The sequence below is a fragment of the Mus caroli genome, chromosome 9, assembly GCF_900094665.2.
Source record: "Mus caroli chromosome 9, CAROLI_EIJ_v1.1, whole genome shotgun sequence".
Lineage (NCBI taxonomy): Eukaryota > Metazoa > Chordata > Mammalia > Rodentia > Muridae > Mus > Mus caroli.
This window is the reverse complement of record NC_034578.1, coordinates 57,778,386-57,802,210: the sequence shown is the minus strand read 5'-3', so window position 1 is coordinate 57,802,210 and position 23,825 is coordinate 57,778,386. Positions and strand designations below refer to the sequence as shown.

At 44.0% G+C, this 23,825-nt stretch overlaps 1 protein-coding gene across 5 annotated transcripts in view; it reads left to right on the top strand.

Annotated features, from left to right (window-relative positions):
* Positions 1-23,825, top strand: part of Lrrc49 (leucine rich repeat containing 49) — a 110,879-nt gene that overhangs the window by 72,598 nt on the left and 14,456 nt on the right. For 4 of the 5 annotated variants that reach the window (XM_021171703.2, XM_021171704.2, XM_029482035.1 and 1 more), the window contains 5 exons: positions 7,390-7,627; positions 8,718-8,903; positions 12,051-12,160; positions 14,876-15,029; positions 20,606-21,257. In XM_021171703.2, the coding sequence (XP_021027362.1) occupies positions 7,390-7,627; positions 8,718-8,903; positions 12,051-12,160; positions 14,876-15,029; positions 20,606-20,809 (892 nt within the window). In that variant the 3' untranslated portion in view covers positions 20,810-21,257. Of the gene's footprint in view, positions 1-7,389; positions 7,628-8,717; positions 8,904-12,050; positions 12,161-14,875; positions 15,030-20,605; positions 21,258-23,825 lie in introns of those variants that run through there. The other variant, XM_029482033.1, reaches the window with a different exon arrangement.

Below are 23,825 nucleotides of genomic sequence, written 5' to 3'. Positions count from 1 at the left end.
GACCGTTTCACACATAATTGATTTTGAGGAATAATTTTTTTAAAGAAAGTCAAAGTTGAAATTAAGAAGAGAAAATTTGAAAATATCTCTCTGGCTGTAACATTTCCCTAATGAAAAAGCCCTCCCGTGGTTTGTTATTGTTTTGTAAGGGGGAAGTTTAGATGTCTAAATGCAGCCTGTGAGCCTCTGTTGACACACATGGGTTCTAGATGTCCTGGCCCAAGTGAGAGTCCCCATCCTTCGTGCACCTCCCTCCTCAGCCTTTTCCATCTTAGGCTTTTGGGTGAGCTTGTTGCTTGATGCATCTGCTATCCTGTGCCCTGAGTAGCAGCTTCTACATGCACCTGACAGCCAGACCTGGTGCCAAAGTCCCAACTGTTTGGGAAGCTGGTGCCAGAGGATGGCAAGTTCAAGACCATCCTGAGCTACAGAGTAATGTCATGGCTATTCCCACAACTTAATGAGTCTTCATCTCAGAATTAAAGACAAAGAAAGTGACAAGAGGCTGGGGTGCAGGTCTCTGGGAAAGTACCTACCTGGCATATACAAGGCAGCTACAGTAGAGTACTGAAAATGCTTTGAAAATGCTAGCTAATAGCTGCCTTAGCCCCAAGGATGCTTCAAGGCAAGCTTAACAAGGGCAGGCCTTGGAAGGGTCAGATTCAGACACGGGAACACACTGCCACAGTGTTGGGGACTGTGTCCCTGTGTGCCAGCTTTAGGAGCAGCAGCAAGCCAGGGCTGGCAGAATATGAACAGGGGAGTGAGGATGCCAGCCCGTCCCACTGAAGTTCAGCAGACCATCCGTTGTTCTCCATGGTTACGGTCCTCTTTAGACGTCACACTTGGAGAATAAGGATATGACTGATCTTCCCAGGGTGCACGTTGAGAAGACTGGAGTCCACAGTCCAGCTCCGCTTCCCCCTCTTCCTCCCTCTGCAGGGCTCTAGTTAGAGTCTGGGACCTATGCTGCTGCACTGAAAGATCAGTGACGTTTACGTCTGTCCTGTAGGCATAAAGCTTGACAGCAGATAGCATCTAAACCTTGAAAACTGTTCAGTGAAGCTCACGTGTCTGGGGGACATAGGTCTTTTGACTTCAGTGTTAAGCTATGTACTGTGACAGCCTTCTGCTCTCCGTGCCACTCAGGTGTTTTTCCACTTCCTGAAGTCTGCTGTCTCCGTGACTAATCCAGCCATGCCATGTCATTGGCACTTTACTGTCCCATCGAGTCCTTAGTAGACTGACCTTTCCCTGGTACTTTGTTCTGTACTTGGATCTCTTCTTTCCTCACACTTCCTTTCTGTCCCTGCAGCCTCTCAGGTGGAAGGATGCCCTCAGCTCTAGCACTGGGGTTTTCTCCTTCTCCTTCTCTTCCACCGTCCAACCCAGGAAACTTGTGGAAGTTGGTGACTTTAAATGCCATTTATAGACAAGGTCACCAAAATGTATATCTTTTCCTTTATGGCTTGCCCATTTAGATGTTGCATAAGAAAGATATTATAAAAAATTAACTCTCACTATAAAGGTTTAAAGTTTGGCCTTCATCAGTGTTTGTTACATCAGTTTGTTACAAACATGGTTTGTATGTTTGGGATAAGGGCTAGTGTTTTTATTCCCTTCTATGGGACCAACCACTTACTCTATCGTTAAATTTAAAATACTCTTTCCTTTTCCCATTGGGATCTATCTGGATGTTTTGTTTGCTTTTTAACCATGGGAGGAGGTGAGAATTTCTTTCTTCCAAACTCAGTACTGTGGATTGGCCCAAGGCATCACTACTCTCACTGAGAGCTCTTCCACAGAGCTCAGTCCCAAGTCTGGTCCTTAGCACTTGAGTCACTCTCCTGCATCATCTCACTTCTGTCTCCATCCTGTTCATCCCTCGGAGGGCTCTCTCAGCAGGGGGGTTGCCATCTTTACCTTATTCCCACTGTAGTCAAGGCTGCCATCTGCTCCTCCTTCAGCACTGGACAGTCTTCACTTTCCAGCTTCCTAAAGCTGCTGGGCTCCCTGCTGCCAACCATCCTTCCATCTTGAGCTTGTGTGGTGTTATACCCTTTCAGTCACTTTATGTTCCCGAATGGCACCTTGGAGGGAAGAGATTTGAACACGTGTGCTCATTCCAATTTGGTATTTTGCCTGAGAATACAGGGTAAATCATTTAAATGTTAGAGGTTGTATCCCTACATTCTTTATAAATCTTTAAAATAAACTAACACTTGCCTATGGCGAGTGATGTAAGCCATTTTTCCTAAAGGTGGAAAGCTAATATAGAGAGCCACGGTCTTTTCTTCAGTGTTTCAATGTGTGTTTAAATATTACAAGTGGTTTCCCACTTAAACCGTCATTGAGAGTCCTTAGGATTTCATAGTGCTAAAAGGAAGGAAGGTCATTCTTGTGTTCCAGTGTCTATGACCTTTGACCTGTGGGCATATAACTAAATGCCTAGGAACAAGTGCGCATGAAAACATTATGGGTATATAAAGGAAAGAATTTCTTTAGCAATTTGCTATGTCCCATTAATAATTTTACCACTCTCTGAACTTGTGACAGCTCAATAGTAAACAACACACTGCACAGGTCTTTTGCCGAGCAGAAATGGCAAAATACTAGGTGTAATGTTTCCTCTGCTTACATTGGATGCATGTGGGAAGCTGGTTTACTTTTGGTCATTTCCTGTCTATGAACACTAGCATTTTAGCCAATGCTACTATAATAAAATCTAAGGCATAAAGCGAATTTCCACATTCATGAATGTTGTCATAGAAAATTCATAAACTGAATTATTATAGGGATCAGCACCACTTACTCTGTGGGAGAAGAATCTTCGGAGAAACTTGAAGTGTTCCTGTTCTTGCCTGATATAAGAAGGCTAGAGACAAAAAAAATGAATGCAGGCCTCTGGAATAGCGCCTTTCTGGTCATGGTGTTCACTGGGGTGTGGTCTGCAGATGCCTGGCTCTTAAGAATTTGAAACTTTACTGCATCAAGTTAACTCTCCATCTTTTCGTAGGTTCCTCCAGTAATTGGAGAGACACAGGAGGTTTCCTGGTTGTCATCAAGCGAGCTGTTTGAGGATAGTTGGACTTGGAGTTAACCACCAATGAGCCTGAGGATAATCTCCACTGGCTGTCTATTGCCTGCCATCCCTGACCTTTGAGTTGGAAACATAGTAGTGAGGTGCTTGGCTTGATGCAGAATCAAGTTTGATTCCACAGAAGCAGCCCTGCCTTTCTCAGGGCGTAGCTCAGGCTGAGTGGGGATAGGAGTCTGGCTGGGCCCAGTACCCAGTCACCTACTAGAAGCTGAACTCATACGTAATTCTTCCTTCCCTGACATTTTATGGTCAATTAACCAATAAGTCTTCCTTTTACCATCTCTTAAATACCTGGTAATATGTTGTCATTCATTGATAATGATCTCTAAATGCACTGAGATAAACACAGGCACAGTTTTATGCCTTTGTTATTTCTAATCTTCACAAACCTCTGAAAACAGTTTAATGGGATCACCATTTATAGACAAGGAAATTCAAACTCAGAAATCCTGAAGCTTCTTGGGAGAGTGGCAGGTCTGGAGGCTTAGTCAAGGGTTATTTTTTAATGATGCTACCTCTACTGTATGTTATCATGTCTGTCTTTCATGGCCTCCTGGGAGCTGCTTGATATTGCACTGGTCTTCTTATTAATATCCCCACATCCAGCCTCTTTCTCCCAAATTCTTCACAAAGTACATGTGCTAGTAGTTCTCATTCCGGTCCTTGAAGACAGAGGGTGCATGCGCGCTCTCTCCCCCTCCCCCTCCCCCTCCTGTCTCTCTCTCTCTCTTTTTTCCTGGGGGTTGAACCCAGGGCCACAGACATGACAATATGACAGTGTTCTACTTCTGAGCTAAATCCCAAGTTTACAACTGATTCTGTTCATCATCCCTATGGGATGACACCGGACTTTTCAGCTTTGCCCCCACATGGCTATTATGTCTGTCTGTGTTACTGTGTCTCACAGTCTGGACATACTGAAATGAACTTTCCCCACAGTGACACATGCTCAGGCTTCTGTCCTTCCCTTCTTCCTCTTGTCCCTTGTCTGCTCCTGGTAAAAAAACAAAACAAACAAACAAACAAAAAAACAAACAAAAAACTGGGCCTGCTACTCAAGGGTCAGTTCAAAGGCTGCTGTTTTCTGAGGCCCAGCTTCTGCCTCTAAAGGAATTTGCCATTCTTCTGTTTCCATGGCGTAAGCTTGGAATACTCATTCTGTGACAACAAGCACATTATACTTAATGTATATGTTTATCTTCCTTTCTTTCCTCTATCCAGATTGCAAAATCTTTGAGAGCAGGTGTATTTTTAAATTTACTATCTCCAATGTCTAGTATAAGACCTCTGACATAATGCACTCTGTGCAAAATCCTACTGACTACTTCCGTGCCATAGTGAGGTCGTTTGTGTTTGGAAATTACATCCCTGCACTTCTCAGGTTGCCTGCCCAATGGGATTACTGCAGCTATATTTGGAGGACGATAGCTCTACAATTTGGCTTTACAAGCAATAGTCTTGTTATATCATATATATAAATGTCTTGATATACATATATATGTATATATTATACATATGTCTTGATATACATATGTATATCAACTATGTGTATGTGCATGCACATGGGCAAGCTCTTCTGTCTGTCTTTATCGATACAAATGATTTAGTCACCTGTGCCAGAAGACTTAGCACAGACCTTTGTACATAACAGCTTTCAGGCATGGGTCTTTAAAAACCAGAAGCCTTTGAATTGTAAATAAAATAAATTAATATGTGTATACCTATAACTAAAAAAACATGAACCTATTAATAATTCATGTAAGGAAAAGTGGAATGATACTCTCCAACATAAACGTTGTTTGACAAGCTTGTCATTTTTGTGGAAATCAAGCATGCTTTGTTAGAGAAGCAAATTAGTAGGCAGTGGCCTGAATTTGAGGCTAACCTCAGCAGCCTTATCCTGAGCTGGCTTGGCCTTGTGTGACCTGGGTAACAGCTGTTCTGTTTCTTCTTGGCAAGAGTAAGCTGTCTGCAGCCTAGCACCCATGTGTCTCATCTCTGTGAGGTCTAGGGCCGTGGAGGCTCCCTTTGGCCCTGCTTCCCAATGGTGTCTCAGCATCTGCCTGTAGGCTCACTTACATTTTCACTCCTACCCAATGGTGTGCTTTCCAAAAGTGTGCACAAAATAATCACCTTGTAATACCCGACTTTTTTCTATTGAGTTTATGTTTCTAGTCTGTTAATCACATAGGTGAAGAAAACAAACCTCTCTTAGATATGTGATGTGGGGCAAGACCCCTTCCCAGTGGGCTTGCTTAGCCGGCTAATTCTCCACTCTAATGACATTAAAATTAACCTTTGTCTGGTGCTGTGGCCATGAATCTCACCCATAGTAAATGCCACTTTTCCCTTCACCTTCCTTCACCACCTGCTTCTGTCACCTGGCCAGCCTTGTTGGCTCTTATTGTGTGTCCACATCACTCTGTTTGTCCTGTGGCCTGTTTGCCCATATTATACCTATGGTTGGAGCATCCTTTAAGGACTTAATAGATACCCTTGAAAGTTTTCTCAGTTTATTAGTTCAAGATATATGTGTTGAGTTGAGCATTGCTAGATGTTGACTCTGCCGTGGTACAGGCAGCAGGATTGACACTCGAAAAGACCCGTGTTCAGTGAGTACTGTTGCAGTGTGCCGCTGTCAGTGCTGTTACTGTGAGTGTGTACCAACACTTTCCCTCCTTCCTGTACAGCAAATGCTGATGCAGGCTGTCCAGCACAGCAGGAACCATGCTGCCCGCTCCCCCACTTCACTGTCTTGTTCAAAGCACAGTAGATGGAGCTAGTTCTTTTCTTAGTCTATGCTGTTATGAGCTTTTACCTTTTAAGCCTAAGGCTGGTCCACACCTCTACTCATGGGCGTTTTGATTATTACCCATCTTAATCCTTTGATACTGATTATAAGGATGACATATAAAATAATTGTGTGTATTTTCTTAACTGCACATTCACTTTGAATACACAAATGCCATTAGCTAACTTGTTAATGGATAGCCAGATGTGTCACAATTCACTGATACCTATGAAATAAATCTAATAAACCAGTGGGATAATAGTTTGTCAGACTTACTGTCCAACATCATCATTTAAAACTGTTGAGGACGCTTGTAATCAATTAATAGGTTGTGAAAAGCCCATTAGTGAACCCAAGGGTCTTCAGATGTAAAGACATTTGGCCATTAACTTCATGAACTCACTATGTAGAGGATGAAACAAAATTGCCAGCATATAATTGTAATTAGTCTGAGACGGGAAGCACTGGACAGGTGTACCAGTCCCAGCTAACTGTACACAGAGCAGTCAAGGGCAGAGAACAACCCCCCAGTGGCGACACACAGGGCAAGTTGAGCGTGGGCCAGGTTTTGAGCTCTGTGTTTACTTCTATTTGTAGAGCAGAGGTTTTGAGTTGGATCAAGGAGCTTTACTAATTCTCGGCCGTTCAGGTTGGCTCTTACAGGCAGCATGGCCTGCTTCGGAAAGAACAGAAGTGGCCTATCAGTAGAGTATCCAGTCTGGTACTGTGTGTAGCATAATTAGTTTTTATCACTTCTTGTTTCAATTTAGGGGGAAGACATGCTTGATTCTTATTGATTACAACTGAACAATATGCTTAGAGTTTTTGAGGCATCAGACTATTCAGAAAGAGAGTCAGCATTTCTCACTTAACTCTGTAACCAAGAGAGAAACTAGGTTAAAGTTACCTATTTTATAAACATTCTATATTGTATTTTATAAATAATATTTCATCATTCTTATGGAAACATATTAAAATGTATTTTTTTAGCTATATAGCTTTATAAATCAGGAAACTATGTTGTTATAAAAATATCTTAATAGCATATTTAAGATATATAAAATTATTATCTTATTAATATGATGACTAATTTGGACTTGGAGATAAGTTTCTATGAATAGTTTTTTCTATTTCAGCTGTAACCATGATTGGATGTTAATGTTAATCTTTCAGATAATCCAGTAAATTAGTGTAAGGATACATGTGACATGAAGGCAGCAGGGAGTCTGTGAGGAGGAGGGGGAGCAGCAAGCAGCAGGGAGGGATGAGGGGAGGAGAGCAGGAAGAGGCTCAACATCAGGGAAGAGGAACACACCACAACAAGCCTGTTACTTTGAAATTTGATTTTTTTTTAAAGTGTAATTAATGTAGGATGCTCTGGGTTTAACTGGAAACAGAGGGTAATGAGTATAAACTGTAAAGCACTTTCCAAAATGCTGTTCTAGCCTGTTACTTCCTTTGTGTGCCTGAGACGTTACTTAAAAAAAGACTTTTGCAGGTCTCTAGATGCAGGGCTCAGCAGTGCGTTACAAGGCTTGTCTGTCACAGAAACACACTTGGTGGAGATAGACGGAGAAACCCTCTCACTGTACGGCTCAGGGGCGCTGGAATGCCTGGATCGTAACTGGAGTGTTCAAACAGCCGGCATGGTCACCACGGTCTCATTCACATTCATCGAGTTTGATGAAATTGTCCAAGTACTTCCCAAACTGAAGATGAAATTTCCAAATTCTCTGGTAAACACTTTCCTTTGGAAGCATATTTGAATTGTTCTTCATTACAACTTATGTGTTCAGGCCAAAGCCTGCTTCAACTTCATTTTCTGTAGTTTCTTTTGTGTTGATTTTCTGGCACTGGAATTTAAATTAGTTCCATAAATGGCCTTGTGGGTATGTATGAATATTAGAAATTATATCTCTAAAGACAGTCCTTCTTTCAGTAGAAAAGACCAATGGAATTTTATGCATATTATCTACCTCAATTTTATAAAGAAAGCCACACACAGCCCTCGAGCATGTTTTTGGGCATTGAAACCGGTGTGGATGGCATGTGTATATTCATTGTGTGATCTGACGCAGTCCTCTGACAGCACTGACTGTTTACTTCAGTCTGCTGACTCGCCGGCATCCTCCCTGACTGTGGGTATTGCACTAGTTAGTGATAGACATTGGGAAACAGTGCTTTTACAGCAAGTTTCCTCTTGAGCTTTCCCTACAGTGTGTTTCTTTACTTCCCCTTTTAGAGTAGATGATGTTTCTTCTTTGTCATCCTAAAGAAGATAAGTTGTAGTAGAGGCAGGTGTTTAGAAAGAATATTCAAATTTGCGAGTAGACGGCTTGCTTTAGGAGTTCTGTTTTAGTGTTTTGATTCTCTTTGGCCAACTTAAGTAACCAGCACGGTTTTCAGAAGGATGCGGTGTTGACAATACTGGTTCTCAGCATCAGGGTGAGTCCTGTGCTTAGAAGTTTCTGGAATCTTCCTTTATACATTAATGCTAATGTAAAATGTGTAGAATCTGTGATGCTTGAAGGAGTCTGAATTATTAGGTAACATTAAAGAATCCCAGTTGCTGATAGATGAGGATGTCCTTCTCAGAAGGAATCACCTAAGACTTGAGTCTTGGGTAGATGCTGTCAGTGACTGATGGATTGGGTACATTGAAGTTCAATGAGCCTAGAGCAGTCCATTGATTTAATGTGACTGAAGACATATTTCCTAAGCCTAAGGCTTCCAGGGTTCCACAGGAAATGGTCTGTGATGTGTTAAGGTTAGTATTGAAGGTGGTTCAACTTAGAACAAGACCTTGTATGTGGTTTACTATTGCAGCACCTTAAATTCAAGGAGACCAACCTTGTGATGCTGCAGCAGTTCAATGCCCTGGCACAGCTGCGTCGGGTTGACCAGTTGACAATCGATCCTCAGGGAAACCCAGTGGTCAACTTTACACTCTGGAAATACTATGTGCTGTTCAGGCTCAGCCACTTCAGCATGCAGAAAATAAATGGAACAGAGGTAAGAAAAAGCAAAGCGGACTGCAGACTGAGCTCCCACCTGACGGAGCCTCTGACAGCGCCTCTGACAGCACACTTGGTGGGAATACAGATGTGATAGAACTGTTCAGAAACACCATTTCTTACAAAATAAAATCCCAGCATTCACAATATTAAAAAGGAAGAACACACATGGGCAACACATGTGCACTCCCACACATGCTCATACCCCCCAACATGAACATGAACACACACCCATCCTCCTCCAAACACACACGCACACACACACACTTGCACACACATGTCCACATGTATACGATCTGAAGCAGTGAACAGTTCTTTTCCTGGTGAATTGTAGCTACTTTTCCTGCTGTTTGTAAGCATCCAGAGAAGAGAACCCTTGAAAGAAAAATGACACTGTAAAGAGAAAAAAGAAAAATCTCCAACTTCTGCAGGCGAGGCAGCCTTTCATGTTTCACAGAGCTCTTGGGACTGTGGCACAAAAGAGAGGATGGGGAAGCTAAACTAAGTGTCCACTCATAAAGATGGGGTGATAGAAAGTGGAGAGAGAAAGTCCGAGAACACATCTGGACCACTCCACTAACTGTTGACCATGGTGCAGTGGCATGACGTAGAATCACTCAGGACCCGCTGAATAACTGGAAAATTATTTATGGAAAGCGAGTTTTAGATGTTTTTTTTTTTTTCTGAGTTTGTCACAAGCCTAATCCTCCAGCTACTCAAAGACTGTGTTCTCTTTAAATAATGACTTAGGGAAAAAGGGAAACTGTGCTTCTATCACTGTTGAAGCTAAATAATCTTTCAACGGTTGTTACTCTCACTATGGCGCCTCTTGAGGGTCAGAAGACTTCCCTATGATAAGATGGCTGGTAGTCAGCTTTGCTGGTGTAGTATTGTTCACAACTAGGACACCACAGCCATCTCCAGCCTCGACCTACAAAAATCCAGCATGTTCTTGGTAGCACGGAGATCTGTGGGTCCGTGTCAAAAGCAACCATGCTATGCCTCAACCAAAGTAGGCCCAGAACCATAGTATCAGCCTTCTATCAAATTGCCAGGAAAGTCTGGAACCTTGAGATGACCAAAAGTTGCCTCCACAGCTCCCCAGCTAGTTCCCAGGAGTCTGCATTCAGTCTCGTGTGCCCCTCAGTTCTATATCAGACAGAGCTGGTAGCTCCGGTAGGGCCTGGTAATTAGTGGGAGGGTTTTCACACTTGATCTGGACTGGAAAAAAAAAGGTTTGGGGGCTGCAAGTGAAGGAGTCTTCCTCATTAATGGCTTGACTGGTTGTGCTGGTTGGCTATAAATAGTAGATTGCCCAGATGTGGGATTGCATTACTGCATTACAGAACTGCTGCAAAAGACAGAGTATTGTAATTGTACAGGGAATTAATCAGAAGCAATGCAACATTCTAGTTTAACTTTTAGAAAATGTCAGCACCAGGGATATTTGAAATTTTATTAAAATACCTGAAAGATATGCCTTCTCACATAGTCTTGTCATTTTATACCATATATACTACAGTTATATTGCTCTTTCTGTAGTAGAGCAGTATTGCTAGAGGGAGAATTGAATGATGAGCATCAAGAAGATGGAGCAGTGGCCTGCATTGGCCACTAGGTGACTGTGTTGGACCAGACAACTTAGCACTCAGCTAAAGGAAGGCTTGGAGGAGCAGCAGCCTTCACCACGAAGGTCCAAGATAAGGAAGTGGTCTACACTGATGGATGTATACACTTGATGTGACTGAATGATATGTGAACTATGGGTTTTTCCCCTCAGAAACTGCTTCTGTAATGTGTTAGCACAAATACACACACTTGCTTTTTCAACACTGGTGAGGCTGAGACAGGAAGTTGGCTATGAGACCCTGTCTCTTGGTGACAAGAGCAATGGGGCAGTGCAGAGAGGGCTCAGTCTGAAACGTGCCTACTGTGCAAGTATGAGAACCTAGGTAGATCCCCCAAAGCCAGGTAAAAGCTAGGCCAGCAGCACACATCTGGAGCCCTACAGTTGGGTGGGTCAGTGAAAGGTAGGTCCCAGGGGCTCACTGGCCAGCCTGTCTTCCTGCACCTATAAGATCCAGGCTGAATGAGAACCTGCTCCATAGCCAACAGAGGAGATACTCTCGTATTTCTTTTTAAAAATAACCTTTAAAGGACTGGGAAGATGGCTCAGCTGTTTAAATGCTGGCTATGTAAGAAAGAAGATTGGAGTTTGGCTTCCCAGAATGCACATAAATATCCACCTGTGATCTCTTAGAAGGAAGAGATGGGCTCCCTGGAATAAGATGGCCAGTGAGAATGTATGTACTGGTGAACTCTGGGTTTGACCCAGACCCTGCTTCAGAATGTAATGTGGAAGGATTATTGATGAAGTATACAGACATCAGCCTTGGGCCTCCACAGACGTGCACACACACAAACACACACACACACCCATACACAACCATACCACCACACATACCTGTAAACCACTTACACACATGCATGTATACTATACACATACACACATACACATTCATGCATGCTCACACACACACTTGTACCTGCAACACACTTATGCACATGCACAGATACCATACACATACAATACACACACACTTGCCAACATAAATACATGCATGCAGGCAGGCATGTACCGCACACACATATACATATAACCACATACAAACACACACCTACAAGCACACATGCATGCACGTATACCATAACACACACACACACACGAAACCATATGCACACGCACACACACCTGTAAACACTCTTACACACATGCTTGCATATCACAGACATACACACCTGCAAACACACATGTGCATGTACACGTGCACACAAATACAAACACAAAGAAAAACCATCCTTTAAGAACTTAAGGTGCCTCAAGTACAGTCCTCAGGACACCTGAATTCCCAATCAAAGCTATCTCATCGGCCCTAGTCAGCTTCCAGGAGTCACATTTGAGCATCTCCTCTGTAATTAGACTCAAAGGAAAATGAAGTTGCTGTGGAGACTTCCACAGCCTACAGAAATGTACTTTTTTGCACTAAAAGAAAATGCCTAATTGAGACATTTCTTTGAAATTGTATTTGCTATATCTAGCTTAGAAGCAATGCCATCTTGATCCTTCTCTGCTCTTTCTTCTCAGGTGACTCAAAATGACATGATAATGGCTGAAAGGCTCTTTGGAATCTTAGCACATGTAGCATCCTCCGAGCTGCCTCAGTACCGCATGATTTCAATTCTGGGTGATGCCAGGTAACTCTGAATTTTTTATAGATTACCTTCGCACTAGAATTAGCTCTTAACTGTGCCACTTCTGTAACCAGCAGAAAACGTACCCCAGGCTAATCTTGTGGCTGGCCCTGTTCAGACTTAGAAGGAATAAGTGTGACTAAGACAAAGTCAGTGTTCTCCTGTGGTTGTAGTCTAACAGCTAGAGATGCGCATAAACCACTAAATCCAGCCTGTCAGGGGCAGCAGGAAGGGTAGAGGGAGACACTAGTTGCATTTGAGAACACTGGAAAAGGCTTTCTGTTTATTTATTTGGGAATGAGTAGAGGGTTTTTAGGTTTAGAATATGAGAAAAGAGCCATCTTGCCAGCCCTAGCCATGCCTTTTGACTTAGCTGTTTCACTGAGCAGAATTTCTTCCTAGAAATGATTTCACATGAACATAAATATGTGTTGAGGATTTCTCTCACGGCCTGGATTTATAACAAGTAGTGAGACTAGTGGAACAAGACCAGCTACTTGTAGCTGTAAAATTGAATAGCAGTTCCTATGTGAAACAGTGGGTCTGTCCTTTTGTTTATTGTTGATTTGATTCAACAGAGTCACTTAGGAAGATCAACCCTCAGTTGAAGAGTGGCCTGTATCAGATGAGCCTGTGGCCATGTCTGTGAGAGATTATCTTGATTGATGGTTGATGTGGGAGGGCCCCACCCACTCGTAAGTGGCGCCATGTTTAGGTCGGTGGGCCTGGGCTATGTAAGAAAGCTAGCTGAGCTAGAGAATAAGCCAGCTAGCAGTGTTCTTCCATGTTCCTGGTTCTAGGTTCCTATCTTGAATTTGTAAGCAAATTTCCACAGCTTGTGACCTAAATGGGTAAGCCAGTTAAACCCTTTCCTCCCTGAAGTGGCTTCCAGCCAGTTTCTGTCACAGCAAAGAAATGTCACTAGGGCATGTTATGATGTTCCAGAGAGAAAGTACCAGAACAGTTGTGTGGCAGGCCCCAGTTTGTGAGGGTAGGGTATACAGTTCAAAAATATCCTGGAGTTTTAAATATTTGTTTTGGGTTTTGGTTTGTTTTGGGGGTGGTTACCTAAAAATGTCAAATAAGAAAAAGGGCCAATACTGGGCGGAAGTATACAGATCTTTTAAATTGCATATGTGTGTGCTGCCTGGTTTCTCTTCAGTTCTTGTCCTGTGAGTATTGTTCTTTTTTTTTTTTAATTTTTCTCAGTTTTGAGAAGTACATTGAAAGTACTTTCTTCCTGAGTTCTAGGTTAGAAGCACTGCAGGCTGCAGCATCTTCATGCTGCGTGTTCTGCTTTAAACGTGTTTCAGCACTGTTGAACTGAGGAAGGAACTCAAGCCGAGATACAGTGGGAGTGCACTTCACAGCAAGAGCTCTGTATGCCAGACCCACTGGGGTCTGACCAAAAGCACTGAGTGGAAACACCGTGTGTGTCTTTTCTGTATCTAATAAAAGATGAGGAAGAAAGTCATGAAAGAGGTGTCCCCGAGAGAACCTAGAAAAATCCCCGAGTTAAAGCAAAAGCAAGTGGAAGGACTCAGAAAAGCAGCTGAAAATTAAAAAACAAAGAAACAAATAAAACCAGGAAGAGGTTGATGAGAAAGCCATACTGACTCCCCAGGGCAGGCCTGCTCAACTTCAGCATGCTGGAAGTAGTCAGAGTGTACCAATACGAACGGAGGTACTGCATCAGGCCAACTAGGTCAGTATTAGAGGCTAGACCAGAGTGCCCGTCTTCATGGTGTCCAGCCCCTCCTAAAAAAAGGTATTATTGTCTCTGGCGCCTGGCCATCTCATAAGTATTAGAAGACTCTTCATACCTGGAGTTCCAAAGGGGTGTGCGTGTGTGTGTGTGTGTGTGTGTGTGTGTGTGTGTGTCTGTGTCTGTGTCTGTGTCTGTGTCTGCGAGTATGTGTTTTCTTCAATATTATTATTGTTTTTTAAAAGGTATGTTTTTATTATATGTGTATGACTGTTTCTGCCTGCATGTATGTCTGTGCACCACAGTGCTAGGCAATGGGATTCTAAGCAGGCAGCTCTGTTATACTCCAGGACCCCCTGGTGTTGCCCTTTGGATTGCAAGATGCCTGTAGCCTCCTCTTAGCCCTGCCAGCACCCATGGGAACTCTCACTGCTCTCAGTTCGCTCTTACTAAAGTTAACTCCACACTTGATTTGATGTTCTAGCTAGGAACATAACACAGGGAAATAAAAGAACTAAGAGAGATCTGTGTATATGGTTACTCCAGCAAACTAACGCGCTTTATATAAAGCTATACAGACTGTGTAGAGGTGGCCAACACCTCTTTGATTGCTTACGCTTTGATTCAGTTTTTGAATTAATTCACATTAAGGTAGAGTTCGTTTAGCTTTGTTAGAAATGTTTGAGATGTGTTAGTGTTGATGATTGACAGTCACACATCAAGAGAATGTAGGCGGGGCTAACACTGTCACAAGCCTTCAGTTCTAGTTGCCAGGAGGCAGAGACCAGAGGATTGAGAGTTTGAGGCCAGCCTGGGCTACAGTAGTGAGACTGTGCATCAGACACCTTAAGTAGTGGAAACACTGGGGCACTAAGCTGAGCTCAAACAGCGACTATTCAAACTCAGAAACCTGGACTTCAACAAAGGCTTCACTGCCTCTGAAGTCAGCAAAAGTTGCACGTGACCTTTATATTCTGATAAATAACTCTGAGTCCCTTTACTATATTCTGCAGGAAAAAGCAATTCCGATATCTACTGGAAAGCAAAGGTAAAAAGCCTGGCATCATCTGTGAGGAGACCAGTGACAGCAAGAGGTTCTTGGGGGAAAACACGAACCGCGCTACCCTGAATTACACCACCCGAGAATTCTACCACGAGAAGCTGGAAGTACGTGAATCTGTGGGTCTGTTGCTTCCTGTAGTACACACACACACACACATACACACACACACACACACACACACACACACACACACACACACACACGGGTCTGGAGGTCTTGTATTTCGTCCTCCTTACACACAACCCCGAGAACACCAGCAGGGAACAGGAGGCCATCAAGCTTAAGAGGAAGGCTCTGGATTCAGTGTTTCCATCTCAGCACAAAAGCATCTTCAAAGGAAAGCTGTGCCAAAAATCTGGCCCAAAATAGGCCGCACAGGCCTGATCTGTCTAAATTAAGAAAAAGGGAGAGATGCGTCCATGGGTGTTTGTGCAGCTGGTCCCCGAGCAGCAGAGAGCTCAGCAGAGTCTCCACTCCAGAGCTCTTGGCTCGGCCTGTGGTGTGCTAGCCTATGCATTTCATTCTTCACCATGAACTTCCTAATGTCACTGTATGGCTGCTTCGATCCCAGCAGAGCTTCATAGGCAGGGGACCAAGCGTGGGCTTCTTCTGTGAGGTTCACTGAGGGGATACAGCATTGCTGTGCCCAGAGCCACAGGGCAGAAAGTGCGCAGTGCCTGCCCTTCTGGCACTCACCAGATAGCTGAAGAAGTGCTGTGCACCAGAAGAGCAAGAGAGTGCCGCGCTGCAGCAGATCCGTGCAGTGACAGAAGACAAAAGGGCAAGAAAGAGCAGGGACAGTTATTGTGGCATCTGACAACATGTCCAGTGCCTGTATATGAGAGCTACGTAAATCACTGTAGCTCTTCAGACAAGTTAGATATAATTGTAAACAGAGGGAGGGAAGAAGGGAGGGAGAGAGAGAGGGGCGGAAGGACTGAAGAGGAGAGAGATGGAGATAGAGATTGTTTCACAGATGTATATATATATAAATTAGAAGTAAAACCACAGGCAGGTGGCATTCATGTGTTTTATCTGGCAGCTCCAAGCTCTGTATTGAGAAGTGGCTGTAAGGCTGTTGTGCCTAATAGCAGCTGTGGTGGTGCCCTAGGAAATGCAGTGGGGAGTGCTCTGCACTTCCTCTAATCAGAACGTAGTTGGATTTTCTGGGTTTTCCCTTCCCCTTCACCCTGCTCTCAATCTGAAGCATCTTTGGAGGCCATAGAAGCCTGTGGGTTACAGCTTGAAAACTGTTTACGACCCATCTCTCAACGTTTCTGCAGCATCCTAAAGGGTGCTTAGCTTCTGCTTTATGTTAGTGTGGGAGGTCTGGGGTGCTCAGTGGAGCACTTGACGAGTGCACAGGGCTGAGGGTTCATTCCAGGCATCACTCAGGCACATGTGCAGTCAGTGTTTCTATAGTTGAACAGAGTCAAATGTAAAACCATTCAGAGCTTAGAGGAAGCTGTCAGATAAGATGAGGAGACCAAGCCACCTGTGAGGCCAAGAGTGCAGTGCCACTAATAAGGGATTCCCAGTTGTGCCAGAAGAGGAAAGTGAGAGCTGAAAGGATTATGGGCCCTTGTCCTGAGGAGAGTTGGTCCTGTGAGTCAAATAATAATAATAATAATAATATATGTAATATATGTGTGTATATGTGCATGTGTGTATGTATGTATATGTTTATATGTGTATATATGTATATATATATGTACACACATACATACACATACTTAAGAAGTCTAATATAGAAATTCTCATGGAAGAATTTTAGAAAATATAAAATTGCTGCATTCAAACAGGGACAATTTCATGGGGGAAGATACCAAGTCAGTGTCCTCGAGAACTAGGTCCTTATGAGTGTTAACTTCGATTTTGTAAGGAATGTTTAAAAAGTAAACTCTTGTTTTAAGGTAGACAACACAGCATTGACTCTAAAATCTACCAAATTGCTAGAAAAAGAAGAAGCAGACCAGATACTTAGACATAGTGACACCAAAGTCCTTTAAAACACCAGGCTGGAGCCAGAGAGGCCGCTCAGGAGTGAAGAGCACGTGCTGCCCTTGCAGGGGACTGGAGTTCATTCCGAGCTACACACTTTTAGGTCCAGCTTCATAAGATCTGGTGCCCTCCTCTGGTGTCTGTGGGCAATGCATTCACATACACACACACACACACACACACACACACACTTAAAAATAAAAGTGAAATAAAATATCAGGCAGAATACAGAAGAACATTAAATGAGTTACACTCCTTACAGCCAGTGTAAAAATAAATTTAAAATAGGATATCATTTACTGTAATGATAAAAAAATAAACTGATAAATGTGAGAACAGATAAGAAAATATTTCTAGGCTGGAACTGGGAGACACCTCAGGCAGCAAAGTGCTCACCTCACAAGCAGGAGGCTTGAGCTTGGATTCCCAAACCAATGTGCAAAGCCTGGTGTGGCGGTGTGTGGCGGCGATGTGCACTGTGATCCCAGCACCGAGGAGACAGGAACAGGGAGTTTCCCGGAGCTTATTGGCCAGCTAGTCTCACTGAATCAGTGAGCTCCAAATTCAGTAAGAGACCTTGCCTCACACAATAAGGTGGAGCACTTTCCACAGAGGAAACCACGTGGCACTGACCTTTTGGTTCAACATGCATGCAAACACTCAAATGAGTGCCCTTAAACGGGAAACTGAATGTTTGTTGCAGGTCACTGAAGAAGAACTGGAAAAAAGTTTATATTCATAGCAAAAGCATTCTCTGCTATTTTTTAAAGCTTTATTTATTTAATGTATATCTGCATGTACATCCGCATACCAGAAGGAGTCATCAGATTTCATTATGTGATGGTTCTGAGCCATCATGTGCTTGCTGGGAATTGAACTCAGGATCTCTAGAAGGGCAGCCAGTGCTCTTAACCTCTGAGCCATCTCTCCAGCCCACATTCTCTGCTATTAAATGTTAAATCTTCATAAGGCAGTTCTAGTTGAAGTTTGTGCTGTTATTTAATCCTAAGCGTTATTGGATAGCACTAGAACCGTAAGTACACAAGAGTAAAAGGTGCTTTGCCAGATACCAAGTAACTGTGATAAGGGCATGTGTGCTCCCTCCTTAGGTGTCTGTTGCTGTGCTAAAACACTGGGCCAAAAGCAACATGGAGAGGAGGGGGTTTATGTCATCTTACAGATGTAGTTCCTCATCCAGGGACATTAGGGCAGGAACTCAAGGGAGGAAACTGGAGTCAGGAAATGAACAGAAGCCATGGAGGTGTGCTCCCTATTGGCTTGCTCCCAATGGCTTGCTCAGCCTACTTTCTTATGCCACTCAGGACACCCAGCCCAGGGGTGGCACAGCCCACAATGAACTGGGCCCTCCCACTGCAACCATTAGTCAGGAAAATGACCTACAGACTTGCCTCCAGACCAGGCTAATGGACCCGTCTTCTCAGTTGAGTTTCTTATTCCCAGATATCTCTGGCTGTGTTAGGTTGACAAGAACCTCTTAAGCAGAGTAATATTGCAGGTAAAGCAAGGCAGGAATAGACAGACTCCGGACAACAGAACCAGAGCCACACTGTGCATGCTTGGGAGACTTAGGCAGACAGCAGCCGTTACCAACTGGTGGGGGCAGTCTATCTCATAGATACTGTGGAGAGAAACATACTAAACCCACCCCCATGGTACAACAAAAATTAACTCCAGATCAAGCATAAAGTTAAAACTCTGAAGTTCTTTTGTTGCTGTTGTTTTGAAGGAGACCTCACTGCCTTGGTAAGGTAGAGGTAACTTCTGAACTTCTAAGTGCCCAGCTATACAGGAAGATTGCTTTATAAGTTTGACAGTCAAGGTAATTTGTAATAAAAATAGCCTCAGCGAAATCAAACAAACAGTCTGGATTAAAGTGGCTTAATCGATAAAAACACAATGAAGAAGTAACTTGAGGAGATGTGGGCTTCTATTCTGAGACAGCTCAAAGGCAAAGGAAGAAATCTGAAGCCACATGACGCTTTGGGACAAGCACCAAGCTAGTTGTCAGGAGACTTGGCCCTGAGCCCTGATCACCACTTATTACCTGGGAGACCTTGCCCAAGTCCCTTAATCACTGTCTCCTGACTCACAGCCCAGCATTCCTGCTCCTACACCCAGCGCCCACATCTTGAAAATCACTTAGAGCAGTGCAGCCAGAGGACTCAGCCTCTCTCCTGTGCACGAGAGGCTGGGGAAAGTAATGGAGGTGAGCTGCTCACAAATCTGGCTAAACAGTCCCTTTCATTACATGTCGTGTTGTTCGAGGCTCTCCCATCCATCCATTCTCGTGCCTCATCTAAAAGAGATTCAAGGCACTTTAAATAATCCAGAAGAAAACTGGAAGCTCGGGAATTGTCCAGGGCCATAGAGTGAGTTTCTGACAGCCCCCCGGAGCACTGCAACCTCCTGGGTGCCCTGCCCAGCTTCTCCCGCTGTTTCTTGTGCTTCCTGAAGATTACCATCTTCAGGCCTACAACAGGGACTGTCCTCTCTAGACATTGGTTGATTACTGACTAACCATGTCATTCAACAATGATATCAGTGCCATTAATTAGATTCATCATAGAAATGTGTTTTGACTTTGAGGGTTTGGTTTTTTATGGTTTTTTGTTTGTTTGTTTTTTGTTTGTTTGTTTGTTTGTTTGTTTGTTTTTGGTTTTTCAAGACAGGGTTTCTCTGTGTAGCCCTGGCTGTCCTAGAACTCACGCTGTAGACTAGGCTGGCCTCGAACTCAGAAATCCNCCTGCCTCTGCCTCCTGAGTGCTGGGATTAAAGGCATGTGTCACCACTGCCCGGCTGAGTTTGAGGTTTAAATAGATCTTTTTCTCAAGTTTCTTATCAGTACCTAGCCTTCCTACCCTGATCAACACAAGTTACCTAGGATATGGCTCTCATTATCACATGTATTGCACCAAAGTTTCCCTCTAATAACATGAGTAGACAAGAGAGAGAGAGAGAGAGTATTGAGAGAGTTGGGAATCAGACCCAGGGTCTTAAAGCATACTAAACTAAAAACCTCTACCACTGAGCTAAACCCCCAACCCCAAAAGAATAGCTTTATTAGAACCCTTGATGAAACTGGAGCTGAATACCCAAATGTCTTCTGGCTCTGAACTCGCCATGCTGTGTTTAGAAAACAAACAGCTTTCCCACCTTCAGACTGCCCGATCCAGAAGCTAAGTAAGAACGCTGTTCTTTCTGTCGCGACGGCCTGCTGTGGGTCCAAGGCTTGCGACATTTCTTCTTCCTCTTTGCCACTTTTCTCAAACTTTGCCCAAATAGTCTCCACTATAGTGTGATGTTTTGTAGTTCTCTCTACAAGGAGTAAACTCGAGGTATGAGTGAGTATAAAGGATTGTGCAGATGGTAGCTAACCCCAGACTAATTAGAATGTTCATCATCAACAAACACCCCAACATGTTCACCTCTGCAAAGCCCTGGGCTCAGTGGAAGCAGAAGGCTGGAAAGCAGTGAGGCCGTACTTGCTGCCCGCTGAGGCAGAGCCCTCTCTCAAGAGATTCTGGGAAAGAATTCCCACCCTGAAGGACCGGGACCAGGATCTGCAGAATGAATCTTTTAAGCCCCTCCAGTTCTGTTAATTGTTGTTTTGGCTGTTGAATTAGTTTTGGTTTAATGTAAATATTTCTTTTCTTGATAGGAAATAAAGGACAAGAAGAAGTTCTGCAGGTTGTATGTAGAAGACCTGGTGAAGGAAGCCACAGCCATCAACATGAAAAACGAGGCTCTGCAGAAGCTGTGGCCACAGATGTTCATCGAGCTTGTGAGAGACGCTGTCATAGAGATCCGCAGCAAGGATTCCTACATGAAACTCTGCCTGCAGCAGATCACTGACCAGAAATAGGGATGGCTCCTACTTCAGACTTGGGCAATTGGAGCTTTTTCGAAGTTTGGTAAGATGCAGGTTAGACATGATGAGACACCACCACTACCGCACAGTCTAGAAAGAGTGGCATCAAAGCCTCGCCCCCCTACACTGTGGAGAAAGGAGGGAGGCAGGAGAGAGGGGGACTCTTTCCTGTGCATGCTGACCACACAACCTTGGGAAACCAAGCAGCGATTAGAGGAGGCCTGGCTGCTAGGTCAGAAGTGCTTCTTCGGCTCCCGCTCTGACTGGTGCGCCTGCCCCAGTCCCAAGCTCGCTGTGTGCTGATGGGCTAGCATGAGATGCCTCCACCAACCTCCAGCTGAGACTTTCCTCTTTTTTTGCCTTTTTATTTTATGTCATGATTTTAAAGCCAAGCATACGTCTTTTTTTATGAGTGAAGAATAAATACATTAGTTAAAAAACAGTCCAGTTTGTTGTAGGGTTGTGTTCTTTTCCTGTTGGTGCGGTTCCTGTTGTTCTCCTATGTCCCTGTTGGTGCGATCCCTGTTGTCCTCCTATGTCCCTGATAGAGGCTTTGCAGGTACCTCAGTGCACCACAGGGAGTCAGTGCGGGCTGAAACTGTGAAGGCAGTGAGCACAGGAAGGAGTGCTTGGTCTTAAGGACTCTGGAGAGAATGTCAGATGCAGGCATGTATATAATGTGCGTCTTTGAAAGGTGTTTCCCCCTGTCATTGACTATTGTGGGTCTTCATTAATAGGCACACATGTGCACTCATCCTTCAGAAATATTAAGGATAGAAAACTCTAGTTTTTTTAAGTTCAATTTGAAAATCAAACAGGGAAATAAGACAATGAGAGGTTTTGGCTGATCCATTCAGATCAGAGTGGATGATACAACCTCGGGAAGCCAATCTTACAGGTAAATCAGTGAACTCTGTCTAATGTGCTCAGACTCTGCCTACAAGCTACTGTTGTCAGTAAGAACACCGGATGTGGGCGAACAAGAAGAGGAGATGTAAGACCATAAAGCCAGGCAGAGAGGCCCAGGAGGAAGCTGAGCGCTGCTATGGCATTACTAAGAAAGATCCACCTCCCTGTCAGCCTCTCAGACCCAGGTTCCAGCTTCATAGGTTACTATGGTGTTTCTGAACATAGAGGTTTACATCTCGATGCTGGGTTAGCGTTTCAGCACCTGGGTTTCTGCCTGGCTCTCTTGGGACCCACCTGAACCTTATTTTCTTCATTGTGTTACAGACCCATTAAGGGAAAGTCATTTCCCTCTGGTCAGGAGAATGGGATCTACTCCTGACCCGGATGGAGACGTGAGACTCCAGCCGAGCTGGTCAGTAACCTAGCTAAGTGACCACCAGACAGGAAGATGGAGTCACCTTAAGACATGCTAAACAGATAGGAGGAATAATTATTCCTTTGATGAGAATTCCTCAAAAAGGTGATACATTCCCTCGTCTTCCATCTCTTCTAAACATAGTCTCTTAGACCTCGGGCTTTCTCTCTCATATCCTTCGGACTCTACCCTCCAAGCTCATCTTGATTACTGGAGTTCTGAGGTGAGAAGAATTACCTCAGGATGAAAAGACCTCCAAGTGACTAGAGCACTCTGTCAGGAGTGAGTGGAGATCCAGGGAACAAACTTCTCTTTCTACTTGGAATTTCCCAGGACCATCAGGCGAGGAGAATAAATGCCAACACTCCCAACCCCCACCCCAGCCCCAGTATAGGTTCCTGTGTGCCAAAGGATCACTTCTTTCATTGTGCAATCTCAAGCAGAAGTTGAGCCCATGGTCGCCCCAAAGTAAGAACACCCAGTGTCCACTCAGTAGGGAGATACTGCATTGTTTTAGCTAGGGTTTCATTGCTGTGTAGAGACACTGTGACCATGGCAACTCTTATAAAGAAAAACATTTAATCGGGTCTGGCTTACAGTTTCAGAAGTTTCGTCCATTATTGTCATGGTGGGAAACATGGCATGCAGGCAGATATGGTGCTGGAGAAGGAGCTGAGAGTTCTACATCTTGATCTGAAGGTAGCAGGAGACTATGTGCCACACTGGGTGAAGCTTGAACATAGGAGATCTCAAAGCCCACCCCTGGAGTGTCACTTCCTCTAACAAGGCCATACCTCCTAGCAGTGCCCTTCCCTTTGGGCCAAGCATTCACACACAGGAGTCTGTGGAGATCATTCCTATTCAGACCACCACATGCGCCCATCCGTGTTCAGCTCCAGCAGTCAGACCCACACACTTGGAGTGTGATCTAAAGTTACTCAACTACCACTGAGCCAAGGATAGAGCTGCTATCAGCTCTGCACTCATGGCACTTCACTCCACTGAATGCCTGGTATGTGGACCAACACAAGCCTGCCAAGTTTTTGATCAAGCCAGCCACTACTCTGAGATGCATATTCTCCTTGGTGAATGATAATGACCATGACAACCAAGATTCTTTGAGCAGTGTCTTAGATTGCTCAGGGCTCATTACAGGTGCCCTCGTATTTAAACTAACAATCTAATATATGTATTCTAGTCACACCTATCTGAGTATTGAACAACTGGGCAGAAAAGATCAGCTAATCACATTTCAACCAAAAACTAGAAGGCAGGTCCTCTGTTCACTGTCAAGAAAATGTGCATATGTGTGTGTGTGTGTGTGTGTGTGTGTGTGTGTGTGTGTGTGTGTATGTGTGTGTGTGCACTAAAGTGTGCGTTTGGATGTCAGATGACAACTGGTGTTAGTCTGTTATCTCCTTCTGTCATTTAGGACCCAGGAGTTGAACTCAGGTCATCAGGGTTGGTGGTCAAGCTATCTCACCAACCTCAAAAATAATTGTTTCCAGCAGCCTTTTTATCTGCTTTTGTGTTTTGTTATTATGTTGAGAACTTAAAACAGCATTTCTCCAATATGTTTAAGACACTCCCCAGCACTTGGGAGGCAGAGGCAGGCAGATTTCTGAGTTTGAGGCCAGCCTGGTCTACAGAGTGAGTTCCAGGACAGCCAGGGCTACACAGAGAAAC